We start from the raw sequence: 13,251 nt of genomic DNA on the forward strand, positions 1-13,251 counted from the left end.
ACACATATCACATGATCGGCTCTGTGGACGCTTAGAGAACTCTGAGGTAAAATCTGAAGTGGACGAGCTAGCTACGTTCAGTAAATTTCAAATACAGCTGAAACCTGAAGCAAGAGGAGCCTGTGAGTATCACTTACTATCTTGTGGATCTCATTTGGGAGATATTGGTTCTTGCTGTTTACACCAACATATACCCTGATATTGCGGACATATAACAGGAGATTGACTTATAGGCACCACTGTGATTTGCCATATACCCATTCCGTAATGTGGACATTCTAACGAAGGACAAAGAATAAGCTTTTTATCTAGACATGTGCCTCATTTATTGTATTTTGTTCTGCACTTTGACACCAAAGAAATCAGTAAGATTAGAGACACTGAATTCATATGATCCCTTTATCAAATATTAATATTTGCATGCGGTTGTATATCATTTGCAGTATGACCAGCTCAAGTATCTTGCATGAAGTGCGCATAAAGCAGTATGTAGCAGTATGTAGCGGCAATTATACTATAAACTGGTTAACAGGGTTTTTGGCCAATCTAATATAGAAGGAAATACAGATTCTTACTTTACCAATCCAAGAAAAAAAATGTTATTTTTGTCACTATATTTTTTGGTTGATCAATGTAAACATCAAACAAAAAAAACACATACTGAATAAGATGAACAATATATACTAAAAGTGGCATTCTATATCCATCTATGTATATAATAATATATGAATAATACATTTAACTGCATAAAGCAACAGTGTGATAAAGAGGAACTAATAACATGAAATGTATTTAAGTGTCAGTACCATGGTTTAAAACTGATTTAATATCATATATGTGCACATTAATCACAAAATATATATAAAAAGTGACCTGTCCCTTTAAGTGCTAAAATGACTAGATTGCTCCTTTCTCCAACTTCATTAGAGAGTTTAGACTACCATATCAATGAAAGAGGAAGGACTAACCTCTCCATGCTCAGGAGTCACTAAGCAATCATGTAAATGCTTGATGACATGCTGTATACATTTATGCATTGGCACTTTAACAGCCCCAGAGCCACTTAGATAAGGAGTGGATTTTTTTTTTTAACAAGTCTTCTTTATCTTGAACTCCAAAAAGGCTTTCTACTATAGAGAAGACTAATCTTAATAAAATGAACTAAATTATTTTTATCCATAACAATTCTACTTACAGAAAAACTTTGTGTAAAGGAAATTTCACGTTGATCAGTTATTTGTAAAATCCCTTGGATAAAACAAATAAAATCTTTAAATTAATATAACCAAAGAGAAAAGAAAAAAAATGTACATCCTCTGAGTGGGTGGGGCACGTGTCAATCAAACAGTGTATTAGGCCTGATGAACATTCCTGTTTACACAGCATTTATGCAAAGTGACATCTGTTTATCATCCTGCGGACAAAACAGCTGAACCATAATGATTCTAACAAAGCCATTTAGTTCATCTCTGATATCAGCTTTGCAGGTAAACTTGCATTATTATTGTATATTAATTATAGTTCTTGTTCTTCTTCATATACCATTATTTCAGATAAACATTTACAGCAAAGTAGGTAAAACTGCACAAGCAACTCTTTTTATACGTCTGCTATAAAATTAGATTAATTTCAGATTTGCTTTATTTTAGCCTTTTTATCAGCTAAGAATAATTGCCCTGTCACTGAAACCTTTTCTGTGACAGTGGATTTAGATATCTCCTCCTCTTCTCTGTGAGTCTTCTGATGTGCTTTAAGGTGGGAATGTTCAGGAAAGCTCTCTCCACAGGAACTACAGACATACAGAATATCTCCAGAGTGAATTTTCTGGTGTATAATTAGATAGGATTTGCGTGTGTACCTTTTGCCACATTCATTACATGCAAAAGGCCTCTCTCCTGTGTGGATCCTCTTGTGTAGCACCAGTTGTAACTTACGAGTGAAGCCTTTACCACATTCTACACAAACAAAAGGTTTGTCTGCCAAGTGTGTTTTCTGATGGCTTGCATACGTTAGCCGGTTACTGAGACTTTTCCCACATTGGTTACAGATATATACAGTGTTTTCAGTGTGAAGTTTATGGTGGGCTACAAGATTTGAGTTGCTGCTAAAGCTTTTTCCACATTGTGTGCAAGTATAGGGCTTTTCTCCTGTGTGAGTTCTCTGGTGTATCACAAAGTGTGACCGATCACTAAATGACTTGCCACAATCCTTACATGTATACGGTTTGTGTCCTGTGTGAATTCGCTGGTGTAAAACAAGGTGCGAGCTTTGAATAAAACACTTCCCACACTCAATGCAACCATATGGTCTCTCTCCAGTGTGGATCCTTTGGTGAGTAGCCAGAGTAGAGCTCCTGGTGAAGCTTTTTCCACAGTCAGAGCATATGTAGGGTTTCTCCCCTGTGTGAGTTCTCTGATGTGTTGCTAGCGTTGAACTGTGAGTGAAACATTTGCCACAGTCTAGACATAAATACTGCCTGTGCCCTGACCATGTTTTGTATTTCATTCTTCTCCCTGATTTTCCACAACTAGTTAAGGTATCACTGCATTTATATCTTGAAGTTGGCACACCCTCTTCTATTTGAAATGTTTCAATGTCCAAATCAGTGCTGCTGGTATTACATAGACTTTCTCCTGGATCATACATAGGGAATATTGTGGCACTATCCTGTTCATATTGCACAGATTGTTCAGATGTATCAATTGCTGTATCCCCCCATTCATTGCTATGTAAATCTGTATTCCCCAAATATCCTTCTTCAGGGCTTTCTGAATTATTATCTTCCATAATCCAGGGTGACAGCAGATTATCAAATTAGTGCTCCTTCATTACACAACCTAAAAAAAGATACAGGTATACTAGTTAGAATATATATCAGATTTTTTAGGGAAAAAATGAACACATTTTGAAACAATCAAATTGATTGGAGTGGCCCTGTTAATCAAGTGATTCAGATGCCAAAATAACAAGAGTATTGCATTAAGTAGTAGTTAAGAAAGGGTTATCCCCTCCTCTCCCTGTACTCAGACCTCAGTAAACCCTTTGTATCCTTTCAACCATCTATTTGATATAATCTGTACATTCCATCATATTGCCCAGTATCAAGACCTGAGGAAGAGAGGAAACTCAAAAACTTGTCTTTTTTAAATGTATAGTTAGTCCATTGTTATTTTGGCATCTGAAACAATCACATAAAAATGAGCAGAAAATATTTAATAACACATTTAATAGATTCATATAAACATGGAATTTCAATTAATAAACTTTGCCATATGTGTTTCACAATCACTAGAAGACTTTTGTTACAGCAAAAACCTATGCAATTGTTGTCACTATCATAAAACCAACATAATATTTTTATTTTTCAAACATTTATTTTACAGTGTTCCCCACATAACATTTTGGAAACTGGGTGGCATGAAGTAGCCAGGTGGGGGAGTGTAATAAAGCACAAATTAATTGCATAATTTAAGATACATTCATCTAATGATAATTTGGGCAAAAAAATGAACATTTAAAATTAGATGAATTTTGCTTAATATTGGTGTAAATATTAGCCAGGTGGTAAGTAAAATCAGTGGGGTGGGGTTCCCATTAAATAGGTACTGTGTATTTTATGTCTTTTGAAAAGGAGTCAGCTGAGGTAATATATTTGGAAAATGCCAAATAACTGAGCTGCCCAGGAAAGTACATAAAAGGCAGGTACATAAAATTCATATTCATATGGACATGTTCTGGAGCCAATTGCTAAGACAATCAACAATTATATTGAACACGATATAGGGATGACTGACCTAACAACTAAGAAGGTTGGACCTTATCCTTAATGTGATTCCACATCGGATTGGCAAGATTTGAACAGGAAGACTGAACCCTCACATTACTATTGTGAATTAAACATAAACAGAATATTTTGTGCGTGTCTCAGGTTTATCAAGAATACGCACCATTCCCCTTTAATTCTCATTTTTGTTAACACAAGTTTCTGCCTGCAGCAGGTATGCACAGGCCAACTTGAAGATTCATATATGGGGGGAAAATCACTCTTCCTACAAATGAATGATAAAAGGTCTCATTAGTTGCTCAGTGTTTTGTACAACATGGGAAAAAAGAGAAAGTCTTGCTATTCCTGAATACTCTGAATGATAAAGCATACGATTCTAAAACTTTATTAAAATGATTTTAATAAAGAAGAAAAATTTTAACGTAAATAAAAAGGATGAAATCTCTTATCAATTTTCTGCAATTAGTGTGCAGTCACATTATCCAGTGAATAATAAGACAGTTTTTCAAAATTATACCAAATATTCATATAATTTATTATATGTGATGTGATTCCTTCCCTTCCTTCTAGTATCTTGCTTCTCAACCTATGGTACAGGTACCCCAGGGTATAGGGGTCGACTGAAATCCTTATATATTAGTATCCGTTTAGATACTCTGAATATATCTTGTTAAAGTAATTATGGCTTGACGAAACAAATATGCCTTGCCTAATATGGGGTACAGTCTAGATGATACACATTATACTAGACCTTAGACTATTATAATAAATAAGGTTTGCAATTTTGGAATATATTCCTCAATTAAAGTTGTTACCAAACTGAGTATCCCCGTAATGTATTGTGGACAAATATGATAAGCTATAAAGATAGGCCAAGCTACAAACGTGACCGTGGTTAAGACACTACATACGCCGTGCGGATCATATTAAATGCCTTAATCCCCATACGGTATACACTTCCATAAACAAATGCAGTTACTATGGCAACTTGAGAATATATCTAGTGGAGATAACTGCTGGGCCGGCCCTATGCCCTGACAAAGTCACGTACTAGTGACGAAATGCATCGTTAGGCGTGGCCATTGGGAGTCTGTTTGGACACATAGAAGTTAGCGGTTACCAATATCGCTATACTGCTACACTGTTGCAATCCTCGTTTGGGTCAATACTCTGTTAACATTAGTGTTGCTTTCCCAGCATTTACTGATTCTTAGCTTATTATAGACACGTAGAAACGGCTGCATTTGTACAGCCAGGATTAACTACATAATGGAATGCGTGTCTTGATTAAAGGGATACTGAACCCAAATTTTTTCTTTCATAATTCAGATAGAGCATGCAATTTTAAGCAACTTTCTAATTTATTCCTTTTATCCATTTTTCTTTGTTTTCTTGCTATCTTTATTTGGACTCGCCAATATAGGCCTTCCCACATGGACACTTGATCATATATATGACATAACTACTGTTGCAAGTGAAAAAATCCCTATAATAAAATTTGTGCCCACTATGTGGATGTGCAAAATAGAGACTTTTCACTATGCAACTGCACCCGATGATATTCAGCTAGGGTGGTTGCATGCAGGTCATAGGCCAGTTGTTTTTTAGTGAATTTCTCATATTGGTTACTTGCAACTTGTTTAGGGGCTGTATGTAAAAAATTGCGTCAGCCCTTAACCAGAGTTGTAATTCTAGAGGCTTCAAACTCTGTATAGGTAAATGTTTGGGACCCTGCTAAATCCTCTTCACTTGTCATTTTCTTAATTATGCCAACATTTTTATGAATCTCTTTGAGGAGAAGTTTGTTTTTGAAAGTGCCCTATTTCGTCAGTGTGGCGCGCACCCTCCTAGTGGACTCGCCAATATAGGTAATGATATTGATGATATTTTTGGGGTTTGGCTGGGCGACGTTGGGGCCCTTGAGCTCTTTGTACCTAAATTAAACCATTCAACCAACAATATCAAATTTACACTGACTTTCAGTGAAAGTTCTATTGATTTTTTGGATGTGACCGTGATCAAGGATGGATTCAGTTTTAAAACTGATATTTTCAGGAAAGAAACTGATAGGAATAATTTACAGATTTATGACAGTGCTCATCATCCCTCCTTGATCAGGTCACTACCCAAAAGTCAATTACTCAGGGTCAAACGGATTGTCACAGAAGAATCCAAGGTTCCAATAAGGTTGGCCGAGATGGGTGGCAAATTTTTGGAACGTGGCTATCCGCATGATCTGATTATGGACACCATGGATATGGTGTCCAAGTTGGATCGTGATGCCCTTTTAAAATCTAAGAAAATATCAGATAAAAATCAAAAAAGGATGGTATTTGTATCTGAGTTTTCTAGACAGAGTGATCAGGTGTTGAAAATCATAGAGACATTGGGGCATCTTGAGAAGATGTAATGTGGATGTTGAGGAGTTTGACAAGTTCCCTATGCCAGCCTACAAGCGAAGTAAAAGCCTTAGGGATTCACTAATACGTGCTGACATTGGTTCTGTCAAATCTGTATCCCAACAGTTCATTACCAAAAAGAATCTTGGTTGTTTCCCTTGTCTCAGGTGCAGTAACTGCAGTTGCATAGTGAAAAGTCCCTATTTTGCACATCCACATAGTGGGCACAAATTTTATTATAGGGATTTTTTCACTTGCAACAGTAGTTATGTCATATATATGATCAAGTGTCCATGTGGGAAGGCCTATATTGACAAGTCCACTAGGAGGGTGCGTGACAGAATAACTGAGCACAAGAGCAACATCAGGTGTGGTAAAGTGTCAGCCCCAGTGGCATATCATTTTTTGGCAGCAGGCCATCAAATAAGCCAACTTCGGTTTCAGGTGATTGAACAGGTGAGAGTCCCTAGAAGGGGTGGAAACAGGGAAGTTTTACTCAAGCAACGAGAGTCCTTCTGGATTTTTCACCTTGACACCTTGGAACCGAAGGGGCTCAATAGAGAAATAGATTGGTCAGTTTTTTATTGATCTGTTTTTCTATTGTGTTTGTTCATAAAGAAAAATCCATTTTGTCATTTTCAACTGTTATATATAACTATATTGTGGATAAAATTTGATAGGTTAAATTTTTAATTTAAAATTTTTTTTTGACATTAGTTGAATCTGTAATCAGGGCTTCATAGCTGTTTGTTTTTATTTTTTAGGAGATTGTACACTTAGGGGGCCGCTAGATGGCGCTGTTCCTCTATCATTGTATTGTTAGAAAGATTGTAAGGGTTAAACCCAGGTAAGCTATTTAAACAGGTGTACCTGTATAGGTTGTTATCACATGATTAAGGGGCATACTGCCCCGAAACGTCGTGGTATTTGGACCCTGCTGTCTCTACAATAAAGTGAATCACTTTTTGGCATATTGGTGAGCTTCAATTCTTTATTTTTCTCATTGTTCAGCTTCTGACTCACTGTGACTGGCTTACCAGATATCAGGTAGGGAAATCCTTAGAGTGTGGCCGGTAAGTGGCATTTGAGGACTGGACTGAAAGACATATATAAAGTGTGTCACACTGTAAGTGCCAGGCAAAGTATTGGTATAGTACTGTGAAAAAGTGCTAGGCATCCTAGATGTAGGGAAAAAAGAGTGTCCAAATGAAACACTTAGAGTAACTGCTATAATTTAATTTTATCCGGACCAATGCCTTGTACAAAGTTCCCATCAATTATAAAGAGCTCTCATTTATCTAGCACAACTCTTATTTACTGTGTATGTAAATCCACTTGGATCAATATGTCCTGTCCTGTTGTGCATATATGGACCAACACATCTTAATAGTTAACATTCAATATAGCTTATACACCATAATCCCAAGAGGCCAAGGCAGCAATACGCTTAAACTTATGTCTCAGAGTTCATTGAAACAAAACAGCGCTTATGGTATTGCTAGTGCAGTGATGTTTGTGTCCATATATATCTTTCTCACCCAGCAGTCCAGAGACCCCCAGGGCCACAGTGAAATATGATAAGGAAAACAAGTCATGCTGAAATGTTTTAAATTTACTATTGCTATCAAATGTGCTATGTTTTCTTGGTATCCTTTTTTTTTTTTTAAATCATACATAGGTAGGCTCAGGAGCAACAGTGCACTACTGGGAGGTAGCTGCTGATTGGTGGTTGAACATATATACTACTGTCATTGGCTTACACAATGTGTTCACCTAGCTCCCAGTAATGCATTGCTGCTGCTTCATCAAAGAATACTAAGAGAAAGAAGCAAACTAGATAATAAAAGTCAATAGGAGATTTTTTTTAAATTATTTGCTCTATCAGAATCATGAAAGAAAAATTTGGGTGTTCATGTACCTTTAATGGCCACACCACCTGGCTGATTTTCTGACTACCTGGCTAAAATGTAAGCTAAAATTAAAGGGGTAGTCAACACCAGACTTTTTGTTGTTTTCTCTGATTTAAGTGACATTGTATGAAATAACTATGGGATTGAACACAGTCCTTTAGAAAAACAGATTAACATGTTCTATAGTATTGTGAGCAACCTCTATAAGTGTGTTGTGTGTGTGCTTTCTGTATAAGTTGTGTTCTTATTATTTATTGCTTTAGTATTTACATATTCCCAAAGATTAATTTCAGTAAAACAAAATTTTAAAATAAATTCCTGAAAATAGAAAAATATATGTGATACCAGTTTGTATGGGGTATGCAGCATCCATTGACTCGTATTTTTTAACCTAATAATATGTATGTGTTGCAGTTGGGGTACTTACTGCATAAATGTATCCCTGTAGGGGCACTTGCTACAAAAAGTAACACTGTTCTAGTCTCATTTTCTCCTTATTCCCAGTCACTTAAAGTGAATGTAAAGTTAAATGAATGAGTGCCCGGTTTTAAAATATACTATTAAAAACAGGGGCCCTTTCATTCATTAAACTCTACATTGCAGCATTTGTTTTTAAATACTTACCTTTATCTTTAGGAAACCCAGAACGGCGCTGCTCCGCCTGCAGCTCCTCTGTATTGAGCACAGCAATGACGAAACCGGCTTCCTCCAATTGTTGCAAGCCCCCCCGAGGTGTCCAGTTTGTGAGACCACGCAAGGATTGGAGGAAGCCAGTTTCGTCATCGATATGCTAAGTACAGCATGAGAAGCGGGTGGAGGATCGCCGGTCTGGGTTTCCTAAAGAAAAAGGTCATTATTAAAAAAATAAAATGCTGCAATGTAAAGTTTAATGAATGAAAGTGCCCCTGTTTTTAATAGTATTTTTAAAACCCGGGCACTCATTCATTAAAATTTACATTCACTTTAATGTCTTCTTTACTTTGCTCTACAGTCTATGTCCTCCTGTCTCATGTTCAGCTTCATTCATCCCTGTACTATTTACTATGCACTTATTTCTTACCTGGTGATATTCTTCTAATAGAAGTAGCTTTTTCCTTCACTGATCTCACTGTGAAATGGTCAAAACCAGAACCAAATTATTTTTTCCTCTTTCTGCTTATAAAAGTGGGAGCAAAATGATGTAAATTCCAGACAACACCAATATTGTTGTTTTTTTAATTCCTGCCGAGTGTGCTTAATAGAGAAAGGTGAGCGGAGTCTGCTTTGAATAAAGCTTTTTAGCCGGATTGGCTCTATCTATTGAGCAGCTATAGCTAGTGCTGCTTGAGTACATGTGTCTTAATTCTGCAAACTTTAGTTTTTTTAGTCAGCCACTTTGAATGATTTTTGTGTCAGAATTATAGATTGCTTTGCTGCAGAATCTTCAACCTTTGTTCTTCTAGAAAAGCTTTCCTTGTTAATGTTTTATATAAAGGTTTTATTTCTGTTTAGGACCCACAAGGGTCCATTTATTTTTTTCTCTGATATACCCTCTGATACTGTTTATATAATATATTCATTAAGAGGTCAGTGAGTGGCTTCATATGTGAAGTAGAAGGTTCCTTAAAGGGACATTATACACTAGATTTTTCTTTGCATAAATGTTTTGTAGATGATCCATTTATATAGCCTATACAGCTTTTATATATATATAGTTTTGCTTATTTTTAAATAACATTGCTGCACTGATTTTCAGACTCCTAACCAAGCCAAGACAAGGTTTAGGAGAATACTGATGTACTGTATACGTGCTCCAGCTTGCTCCTATTTGTGTAAAGAGTCTTTTCATATGCGGAGGAAGGGGGAGCGGGAAGTGTCTGTTTTTCAGTGGGCGTTCCAGCTAATCTTTTTAACAGAGCTAAACTGAAAGCTTCTAAGTAAGTTCTTAAACAGTTTTATACTGGATTTTTAGATCAGTATCTGGGCATATTATTCTTTATAGTAGTATCTATTACATGCAGTTAAAGGAAAACGGTGTATACTGTCCCTTTAAGTTCAACATATGGCATAGTTTGAGTATACATATTGTTATGAGCAATAATTCCCCCAGGCTTTAAGGCTGTCAAGGCACGAATGCCAGGACTGCTCTTAATTTTCAAACATTATGAATCATACTGATAAAATAAGTGTTAAATACTTGATTTTATAGACACAATTATTCGCAATACAGTTATCAGTTGATATATGCTATGCATATATAATACATCTGACTTTTAGAGAAACATAAAAGTTGTGGTTTGCAATGTTTTTAACAGTTGTATACATTATTGAGTACTACAATATTATTTGCCAATGCCATATAGTGCTCAAGTCACATGAATACTCCTGAGCATAAATTATTAAAACATTTAAAACTAGTTTCTTATCAAAATATACACTGTTTTTAGCTGCTTTTGAGTATATTTATGTAATCTCCTTTGCTGTGACTAATTAGTAAAAAAGATACATGAGTTGTATTAATAAAGCAATCACTATGTAGAATATTATATGGTCAGAGTTCTGGATCCTCCATATTAAATTCCAACTTATTGGGGAGATTAGCAGGAAAAAAAACAGAGAGAAAAACTATTTCAGAGTTAAATTACATGAAAAACAGGCAAAATAAATAACAAAGGTACATTACATTTTTATTCTGCAGGGGATTAAACATTTTATGGGAAATTAAATTTTTAGTTAAATGTTTCTTCACATTTCTTGCTATTGAATACATTTTTTAGTTTTCCCTCTTCTCATTCTTTCACTTTTTTTCTTCTTCAGCCCCTCCTTCTACTTTCTACATTCATATCTCCTATAATCTCCCTATTTTCTTATGTTTTCTCCTAACACACTCTAGTTTATCTTTAACTTCCCCACTGTATGCCTACAATATATTGAGCTACTGTATATGCACACTTTTATCTTGTATACACACATCCTATGAATGTTACACTTTATGTCTGCAACTTTAATGTAATCAATGAAATATACAAATGTACAAATAAAACAATACAATTCTGGCAATGCAAATATTTTACACACACACACTTTTTCTTACAAACATAAAATGTAAACATTGTTTATATATAAATTTACTGCATACTGTGCAAACAATTGCAAATACATAGGTACTCAAACAAAATATCTCATTATCCTATGCTCTTTTATAATGTATAAATTATACAAACATACAGTGAAAATATGCACTGTTCTTATATGCATAAGCATACATGTTAACATGACACATTTACAAACAATGCAATATACACCCATACAAAATGCCTGTACAATACATGCATCCAGTCACCAACATATAGTGTAGTGTTATAGTACACACATATACATACATATACATATTCCAATCCCAGTTCACCTCCTACCTGCAACACAAGGGCCCTTTGTGTGAGCAGGAATCTAACTGGAGAATGTAGACAGCCAGTGACAGACATCTGCTGTGGCATGCTGGAACTAGAAGTCTGGTTATACCCCATATTCAGTTCTGCAGGGCTCTACAAAACTACATTTCCCAACATGCTCGTGTCTTAAGAAATCAGAGGTCGGACTAGCAAAACCTGGTTAACCCTCCGTGCAGCTGATATATCTCTATTGTATATAGAACAGAGGAGCACTGCTTAGCAAGTACAGTATTTGTTTGAGCATGTTATGTATGAGTATAACGCGGAGTGTGTGTACTGGCAAATCTAATATATTTGTATGTTTTGGTGCATATACATATGCACTTTAGACAGTATAAGTGTATTTACTGCTTTAATATGTGCTCTGGGTATGCACATTTGAACATTGTAGGTTTCGTGTGTCTGCATTGTATGTTGAATGTGGACACTGCGTATTTGTGTGTATAGTTTGTGCTTTGTTAAAATGTATGTTGGGATGTACTAAAAGGAATGACAAGGGTGAATGACAAAATGAAATGCCCATAGACTATAATGGGATGTAAAATTAAAAGTGTTGGAACAACAAAACTATGAGACATATCAGATAGATATTTACCAGATATGTTCCCCAGGTACAGTAGCATATTCTGAAAGTCAGATTATGTCAGATTATAGCTGCTTTCTATGGAATGACAAGGGTGAATGACAAAATGGAATGCCCATAGACTATAATGGGATTACATTTAAATGTGTTAGAGCAACAAAAATACGAGACATATAAAATAGATATTAAACAGATATGTTCCCCAGGTACAGTATCATATTATGAAAGTGATATTATGTCAGATTATAGTTGCCTTCTATGGAATGAGACAAGGGTGAATAACAAAATTGAATGCCCATAGACTATAATGGGATTACATTTAAAAGTGCTACAGCAAAAATAAATACCAGACATATCAAGTAGATATTTACCAGATATGTTCCCCAGGTACTGTAGCATATTCTGAAAGTGAGATTACATCAGATTATAGCTGCTTTCTATGGAATGACAAGGGGGAATGACAAGATGGAATGCCCATAAACTATAATGGGATTACATTTAAAAGTGCTACAGCAAAAATAAATACCAGACATATCAAGTAGATATTTACCAGATATGTTCCCCAGGTACTGTAGCATATTCTGAAAGTGAGATTACATCAGATTATAGCTGCTTTCTATGGAATGACAAGGGGGAATGACAAGATGGAATGCCCATAGACTATAATGGGATTACATTTAAAAGTGCTATAGAAACTAAAATATCAGACATATCAAATAGATATTTACCAGATATGTTCCATAGGTACAGTAGCATATTCTGAAAGTGAGATTACGTCAGATTATAGCTGCTTTCTATGGAACGACAAAATGCACCAAAAGCAGTTGCGATCTCACCGGAATAAGCAAGGGGAGAAGGTTTTAAAATGTAAAAAGTTCCATTTATTTCATCAGATTAAAAACGAAAAAAGGCACAGCATAACAAAGGATTAGCTGTATCCTCTGTTATGCTGTGCCTTAATAACTTTTCAAAAAACATATTTTGTGCCTTAGAGTATTCATCATTAGCCCAGAGTATCTTCATAACTTCTGCAATCCCAATCTCATGTTTTATTGCAGTATACAGGCTGCTAACGTCCAAATTAAAGAGTATACATTTATCACTAAGATTTAAATTTCTGATTTTTTCCAAAAAGTCCCCAGTG

General features: G+C 35.6%; 1 protein-coding gene and 1 long non-coding RNA gene across 2 annotated transcripts in view; one reads left to right on the forward strand and one right to left on the reverse strand.

Annotated features, from left to right (window-relative positions):
- Window positions 1–296: 296 nt before the first annotated feature.
- LOC128639033 (gastrula zinc finger protein XlCGF8.2DB-like) lies at window positions 297–11,678 on the reverse strand. Its single transcript, XM_053691176.1, has 2 exons — window positions 11,489–11,678; window positions 297–2,837 (listed from the first exon to the last, which is right to left on the reverse strand). The coding sequence occupies exon 2, from the start codon at window positions 2,785–2,787 to the stop codon at window positions 1,630–1,632; it is 1,158 nt and encodes a 385-aa protein (XP_053547151.1). The 5' UTR covers window positions 2,788–2,837; window positions 11,489–11,678; the 3' UTR covers window positions 297–1,629.
- A 22-nt stretch (window positions 11,679–11,700) lies between these two features.
- Window positions 11,701–13,251, forward strand: part of LOC128639039 (uncharacterized) — a 58,103-nt gene continuing 56,552 nt past the window's right edge. Inside the window, exon 1 of the long non-coding RNA XR_008399137.1 lies at window positions 11,701–11,747. This is a non-coding gene — a long non-coding RNA (uncharacterized LOC128639039). The remainder of the gene's footprint in view (window positions 11,748–13,251) is intronic.

This window comes from Bombina bombina, chromosome 1 (genome assembly GCF_027579735.1).
Source record: "Bombina bombina isolate aBomBom1 chromosome 1, aBomBom1.pri, whole genome shotgun sequence".
NCBI lineage: Eukaryota > Metazoa > Chordata > Amphibia > Anura > Bombinatoridae > Bombina > Bombina bombina.